This window comes from Fragaria vesca, linkage group LG7 (genome assembly GCF_000184155.1).
Source record: "Fragaria vesca subsp. vesca linkage group LG7, FraVesHawaii_1.0, whole genome shotgun sequence".
Classification (NCBI taxonomy): Eukaryota; Viridiplantae; Streptophyta; class Magnoliopsida; order Rosales; family Rosaceae; genus Fragaria; species Fragaria vesca.
The window spans coordinates 11,037,323-11,045,163 of NC_020497.1; the positions used below are offsets into that span (position 1 = coordinate 11,037,323).

Sequence of the window (7,841 nt, forward strand, 5' to 3'; positions counted from 1 at the left end):
GACCTCCTGTGAAGGCCTCGTCTTGCATCTCTTTTTTTTGCATTTGTGCTTTATGTAACTCGTTTTTATTTTTATTTTAATTTTATTCTTTCTTCTTGTTACTGGTTCGCAACCGCGCCGAAAGTTTACGTAATTCGTACTAGAAGAGACCGATCAAGACATGCAGATGGGTGGTGTCTTGTGCTACGTGTTGAGTTAATATTGCAATATTGTAATATCCTGTTGTCTTTATCTTTGTTCCAACCAACCAGCTTCCCACCTGGCGCTTCTCTTATCCTAGTTCCCCCGCCCTATAACTCCTCTATTTCCCCAAAATACAACAAAAACTATAAAACCCGGAAATGGCGGCGACCTCATTCTACCAACACTCCCCCGGACTCAAACTCAAGCATGTCCTCTTCGCTCTCGCTCCCCCGAATCCTCGCCTTCGCGTTTCGGCCGTTTCGACACCGCCCAAGGCCCGTTTCGTCGCCCGGCGTACCGAGTCCGTCCCGGTCCCGCAGCTCCAACGGCCCCTAAGTAATGTCACTTATGATGTCTCGGATTCCAACAATTCTCTTATCAGTTTTGATTCTCAGTCCTTTTCTTGTTTTCTTTTCAGGTGAATATATGAGCTTGCCGGCGAGTCAGTACTCGGTGTTGGACGCGGAGAGGATAGAGAGAGTGGACGACAACACGTTCAGGTGCTATGTGTATAGGTTCAAGTTCTTTGCTTTCGAGGTCTGCCCTGTTCTTCTCGTTAAAGTCGAAGAGCAGCCCAATGGTTGTTGCATTAAGCTCTTGTCCTGCAAGGTTTGCATTTCTACTCATTTGGCATTGGTTGTAGAATTTTGAGTGTATGTATCTGATTTCTGCTTTGGCTGTACAGCTTGACGGGTCCCCGATTGTGGTTGCGCAGAATGACAAGTTTGACGGTGAGCAACTTTTGCTAGAATTAGTATATACAATTCTGTTTCTAGAAGCATCCTTGTATTATTTAAGCACACACAATGTGCGATTGTAGAAATTTTTAGCTATTAGATTGAGCTGCTGAAGGACAATGTAAGATTGCCTGCTTGTGTAAGTAGTTGTTGCATGAAAATCCGGTGGAAGGTTTTAAGTTTAATCAATAAACGGTTCGAGAGTAGCTTTTATAGCTTAGAAACACAAAAAGTATTGCATGTTTTACAGTGATACTGATACTGGCTATGTTGTAGTCTCGAACCGTCTAATGTGGGACAGTATTCTGATGTTAGGTAGTTTGTGTTTATAAGTACAACTCAGCTCATGCTGATTTGAGCTGTCATATCTTGGATTGTACTTAGCTTGTGAAGGCTAGATAGTGCTCATGGGCCAGGAAGCTCACCTTCTGAGCAATACTTAAATATGATGAAAATGCAAACCCTAGTTTTGAATTGGTTTAAGGCTCACGGGCTTGGCATCTCTATCGTATCCTTTCTAGGGTGTAACACTTTCAACTACTTTTTGGGATTTGAAGGATATGTTACGTTGCTGTTCGTTAATCTTGCTGCACTGTTTTTTCATGTTCTTGTTCAGTTTCATGCATTTTCTTTCAACTTTTTTTTTTTAAGGATTCCTTGCTGCTGATTTTATTCAAGTACTTTTTCTTTTTTTTCATATGACAAAAAAAATTTCTCATCTCAAAACAAAAAGTAAAATGATGGAAAATGTTTCTCTTCTAGTAGAACATGCATTCATTATGTTGAGTATTTTGATTTATGCTGTTTTCAGGAGGTCTTTGACATTGGTTTGGTATGGGAATGCAGCTTATATGGTGAACCAAATATCGTGTGGAAGCAATGACAGCAGTTCTTCACTGCAACAACTCAGTTCAGATACTGTCATTGAGGTGCTGTTTGCAAGAAACTCATTTTTTTTTTTTATTGTAGCTTAACTATCTGAATTTTATTTTACCATATCCTGAAGCTGCATATTGCTTGTGTTGTGAAATTAGGTCAGCATTGAGATTCCTTTTGCATTTCGTGCCATTCCAGTGCAAGCTATTGAATCATCTGGGACACAAGTCCTTGAACAAATACTTAAAATTATGCTTCCTCGATTTTTAGCGCAGGTTAGCAGAAGTTATTTCATTTTCATTTTTTCCTGTCACTCAGTTTTAATTTATGTATTCCTTCATATTTCTTATGAAATTATTATAGTATTGGGAAGGGTAGAACTTATGCTATTACCTTCTTGCTTTGGAGATAGGGATTACTTTACCAGTGTATACAAGTTTTTTATTATTTTTTATTTTTTATTTTTATTTTTATTTTTTATTTTTTTACTGATATTAGTTTTTATCTGTCTTTTCTGTTTTGAGTGGGTTAATTCAACAGAAGATTAATGTTGTATCTTTTTTGCTTGTTCTTTTGACTTCCAGTCTTCCAGATCTACATTGTATTGTCTACTTCTTTCTCAAATTTCTTTTTTATTTAATTATTGTCTTTTGTTTATAAGAAACTCAGATTTCATCAAAATAGAGAAAAATACAGAGGGCAAGTTGAGAAACCAAATTCTATGTCATAAAAGTACCTTTTCCCCTCTTATGTCTACAAATTACTGCCAAACGCATCCAAAAGCCATCTTCCATCCCTCTCAATAACTTTACAAAACAACATCACAAGAAGCTGGAATTTGGTAGCTCAATTTAGTGTCTGAAATCAAATATCCACAGGTAGTATACTTACGGATAGAGAAGCAATAGTTGGTTTTTAGTTGCATCATTTTCTCACATTATACCATTGAGGATAGAGGCACCAAGTATTGACGTTAGTTCTATTCCATCTCACAAGTATTCACATTCGTATGACTAATTATCTGAGGTGATACTTGTATTATACAGGTAATTTACCCTTTCAAACTGCCTAGTGAAGAAAGAGAGAAATAGTGCAATAGTAATTCCCGACCTCACGGCCTATTAGGTTTTGTGATCCGTTGATGGAAAGTAAAGGAGATTAGAATTGTACAGATTGAAAATCTAGCTAGAAAGATATTGTGGAGAGGGAGGAGGAAAACAGACCTTATAGTCAAGTGAGATGTGGTTTCTCAAGTGAAGGTAAAAAGGGAATTAGGTGTTAGAAGCCTGTTATAGGACAATGCGCTACTTGAAAAGTGGCTTTGGTGATTCAATGAAGACAGATATTCCCTCTAGTATGCTGTCATCAGAAACAAGATGGGATTCCCATTATTATAGTATGAGAATCAAGCTGTTGCCCCTGGAGAGATGTTTCTCAATGACTTCTGGTATGCGCTTCTTTTTCTGGGTTTCGGGTGGAAAATAGGAAGACAGTGACCGTTTGGAAAGTGTTGGTAGGGATACAACTGTCTGTAAGACTGTAACCCTGATCTTATCCTGTAACATGGAAGCTTGGGTTTAGAAGGACTTAATGATCAAAAGGTGAGGTAAGTGATTGGTTTTCTGGTCTTTTTCAAAAATTTAGTTCTATATGCTAGGCTTGATCATAGAGTATGGAAGTTGGGCTCCAGCCTACAGGTGTCTTCTTTTGTTAAGTCACACTCAAAATAATCAATCAACAATTCTTCTCTTCCTTATTTTGACCCTTTTCTTGCAATTTGGAGGGATAAAGTACCTCCAAACAATGCGGGGCACTTTAGCCTTCTCTTCTCTATCTCGACCCTTTGCTACTTGAAACGCTATCCTGGATTAACACTGTTGGGCAATGAAGTTTGGTTGAACACCTTCTTTGTCTCTCCCCCCATTGTTTGTGATGTGTAAAGATGCAGCTGAATCTCTAGAGAATGAGCAATTTCCCCATTTGAATAATCTAAAGACAGAAATTATTTGGGGAGGCTAAAATCGATTTGGTAACTTAGGTTGCTCCAGCTTATTGCAAGTCTTATTGTTTGATTTATAAATATTGAGGGAAGAATTAAGAAATGGTGTTAGGAATATGATGGCAGCTTTCCAGTGGTGTGGATGGAAGGAATACAAGGATCTTTGAGGGAGCTGGGGGTGAGGTGATAGATCACTTGTTGGATAGAGGTTGATACTTGGATTTGAATGTGCATAAGTTTCTCTTAGAGATAGTCCTCTGTCTTTTATATTGTTAGATTAGAAAGCTTTTGTTCTTTAGTTTTATGTTCCGTTATTATAGTACTACTTTCTTGTTTCTGTCGTTTTTAGATTATAGATGTCTTCCTTATGTGTAAATTTATCAGTGGAGACCTTGTCCTCTACTTTATGTGTTCAAGATTGTGAATTTATCAGTGGAGACTTCTTGTTTCTGTCGTTTTTAGATTATAGATGTCTTCTTTATGTGTAAATTTATCAGTGGAGACCTTGTCCTCTACTTTATGTGTTCAAGATTGTGAATTTATCAGTGGAGACCTTGTCCTCCACTTTATTTTCAAAAGTTTGCCTGAGGAGATTCCTGATGGCTCCGAGTCTCTGACTTCAAAATTGTTCTATCCTGATGGCTCCAACACTGGTTTCTAAAATCTACAGTAATTGTGCAACACAAGCCAACACCGGAAACCTGTGAGAACATTAAAAACCTGTATTACCTGAGGAAAAAAAGAAGAATTTTCTGTTAAGAACCCATTCCTCATCTGATAACCTCACACTAACCAATCCCACCCTGAAAGTTGGAAAAAGAAGCAAAGGAATTTACTTGACGCCTTTCCAAGTGACTTAAACACACTGCAAAATGTTGTTCTATTTGAGTTGCAAAAGCACTAGAGTGAACAATATGTTAATGTCAACCCCTTGGCACAATGTTAGGAGTAGGTCCATTCTCATGCAGCCCATATATACTCTTAATGCCAACATATCAAAAAGAGTCCATCTTTACTTGATATCTTGTCTTGATAAGCACTTCATAAGTGCTACTGATTTCTGTTTACTTGATTTGCAATTCCTAGCTTCCTTTTAGTTTAAGTTGAGAACCCGCTACAATTCAGATCAAACTAAGTGATCCTTCCTCCCTCAGACATGTAGGAAACATAAATAACAAGAGCTAAGTTGACCAAAGTCAGGCTTTCTTCTATAGAAAGGAAAACTTTACTCAACATTTCAAGCTTTCCAAATTTTTCACAATTGGATTTCAGAACTTTGCAGCTCTTTGATTACCCACTAATGGCAGCCCCAAATGTTTGGGCTGCCATCTTCTATCCTCAGGGGTGTATCTATGTTGTGGGCTACCTGGGCTGTGCCCAACCCAAAATTCCACTGACATGATAAACAATATGTAAGTGCCCACGTGTACAGATGTTAGCTTCGGTTCAGTTGGCAAGACAGTTGTGCTTGTTGTCACTTATCTAAGGTTCGAGTCCAGTTACTTGCTTTTTTCTTTTTAAGCTTTTCATTGTCTTCTTCCTTTTGTCTTTTATTTTTCTTTTTCTTTTTTGGGTACAGAAACGGTATCGTTACCAAGGTCGAACTCTGTACCAAAGGTGTGATAATTCGGCTGCATAACCAACTGATCGACGCTGCACTTCATGTTGTTTTCTTCTTGGTTAGATTACTTCTTGCATCATTCTTTCGGTTCTTTCTTTGTTTAAACTCCCTTCCTTCTTTGGTTACATAATTTATTTCCTTGATTTGTCAGTTTTATACGTTTCTTTGAATAAATTTCTTTAGTGTTTCCTTATTTAGTTCTACACTTCCATTTTTATTTTATTTTTAGTGTCTATTCTTAGAAGTATAATCGACAAAATATTACTTAAATTAGCCCAACCCAATTTTCTATCTCAGATCCGCCACCGCTCACACCCAGTCTCCTTTCTTACTTGTCTACTTTTCCTTCCCTGGTATTAATGTCTGCATGTGACCATTTTCATTTATTTTCAAACTGGAATCTTGCTGAATGCTTCTATTATCTTGAAACTCATTGACTCCTGACTAAGATATGAAATGGCCACGCCGCCCATGCAAGTTAGACACAATTTTTGTACTATTTGTACTGTTTGATTGCATAGACTTAGTGCTCAAATCCCGTACTGTATTACTGAAACATACTGGTATCACCTAATATGGATGGAAGTGACTATTTGATCATGAACAATATAAATGTTCAGATCAGCTTAGAAATTTTATGTTTTGTGGACAAAATGTCATTTTCATTTCATGAATTGAAATATGATATAATTTTAAGTTGGATATAACATTCCGGAAGCTGGATGTTCCATATGGATAAGTTTGAACATTCTTGAGTTTGGGCTTGTGATAGTATTCTTCTAGTTATATTGGAAAAGGGAGTACAATATAATTCATTTTTGTTGTGGTTGACACAGCTTGTGAAGGACTATCAAGCATGGGCATCTGGTGATAGATCAAGACAGCCTCTTGGAACTGGCGAGATATGACTGCAGAGGATAGTGCTTGCTGCTTGTGATTCTTTGCTTTTTTGTTTTTATTTTTATTCACAATGAGCTTACCAAAAACAGGATTCATATGCGGTAGTGTACAGAGGGTCGGTAGTAGACTTGAGGTGTGTTTTAATAGCTCTAGAATTTCATTAAGGTCAGTAGCATACTGAGGGTCAGAATTTCATTAAAGTTATTTCTAGCATTCATATGTTCAAATCCAGGTTGGAGCTGATGATGCCGTAGACAATCAATCGCGTTGTAATCTATTTGTTGGTGGTGGTGGGTTGTCACTGTTTCTTTTGGTACTCGGCCAGTTAGCCAGTAGAGCTGCAAGTCTAATTTGTTGCTTGTTTAGTGACTACTTCTGAATACGATTATACGAAGGAACAGTCATTTTTTTAGACCATAGATGTTCTAGGGTCTAACATATGTTTACAAGTTGTTTTTGCTTGTTGCCCATTAATTAGACAATCCAGTTAACATCTACTGCAGCTTCCACTTCAATCTCGAGTAGCCAAGTAAATTTTTGAAGCGAGTCGATGCATGATTCAGTTTAGTAAGGGATTTGCATGATTCATAAGCTTAGCCACATCATGAACAAACACCTGAGTACAGTAGTCTCTCGTAGCTCAATCATTTCAGCTGTGTATACGGCACAATCCAATATTATGCATATAATTCACTTGGCAACTTCAAATGCCAATTGACACAGGCCGTGCCTAACATCACTACCAACTCTAGTGTTCTCCCAACATCCATGAGATTTTGTTCCTTATGCATAACATGGTATGATTCTTTTTTTTGGTCAAACATGGTATGATTCTAATATTGGATTTTGGTCATCAGCCTAGTTCCAGAGCAAGTTCTGACTTTAACTGATTCATAACTCATGTACCTTGTAGGAATTTTCTAGGGTACCTACCAGTTTATGATACTTACATTTACCGATATGACAACAAATTTGTTGTCGTTTTGGTAAAGATAGTCATTACTTGGGTAATTTTTGTTCTATTAGAGGTAATTACTCAACTTAAGACAAAAAAAAAATTATGAACAACTTGTTGTTGTAGTAACTTGGTTCAATTATATGTAAATGTGTAAAACAAATGTAGTAATTTTGTTGTCAATGTTGTAAATTTGAGACAGGCTAGCGTACCGACCAATACCTAATACATTTTTTTCTTTTTATTTACTCATTTACCTTGTTATTTTTGTTCAATTAATGGTAATTGAGTGTATGGTATACATCCCAAGTACCGTAGACAACCCCGTACCTTGTATATCTTGGAAACAGCAATAGTAGATTCTATCTTTACCATCGTCACTGGATCGATATAAGTTTAATGAAGTTGGAGCTTTGCCTTTTTTAGATTATCAAGCATTAATGAAAGGTTAGCTCAAGTATGTCTTAGATAATTGCATGAGCCCAAACGATGCCCCTAATGATCAGCTGGTGAGCCGTTTAGAAGAGGCTCAACTCGATCATTTACAACCCTGTCTATTCTGGTTGCTTG

General features: G+C 37.3%; 1 protein-coding gene across 1 annotated transcript; it reads left to right on the forward strand.

Moving 5' to 3' along the window:
- The first annotated feature begins 341 nt into the window (after positions 1–341).
- LOC101308329 (uncharacterized protein SYNPCC7002_A1590-like) lies at positions 342–6,761 on the forward strand. Its single transcript, XM_004308564.1, has 6 exons — positions 342–519; positions 602–792; positions 869–914; positions 1,767–1,849; positions 1,955–2,071; positions 6,253–6,761. Exons 1-6 carry the CDS (start codon positions 342–344, stop codon positions 6,322–6,324), a joined length of 687 nt encoding a protein of 228 aa, XP_004308612.1. The 3' UTR covers positions 6,325–6,761.
- The last annotated feature ends 1,080 nt before the right edge of the window (positions 6,762–7,841 follow it).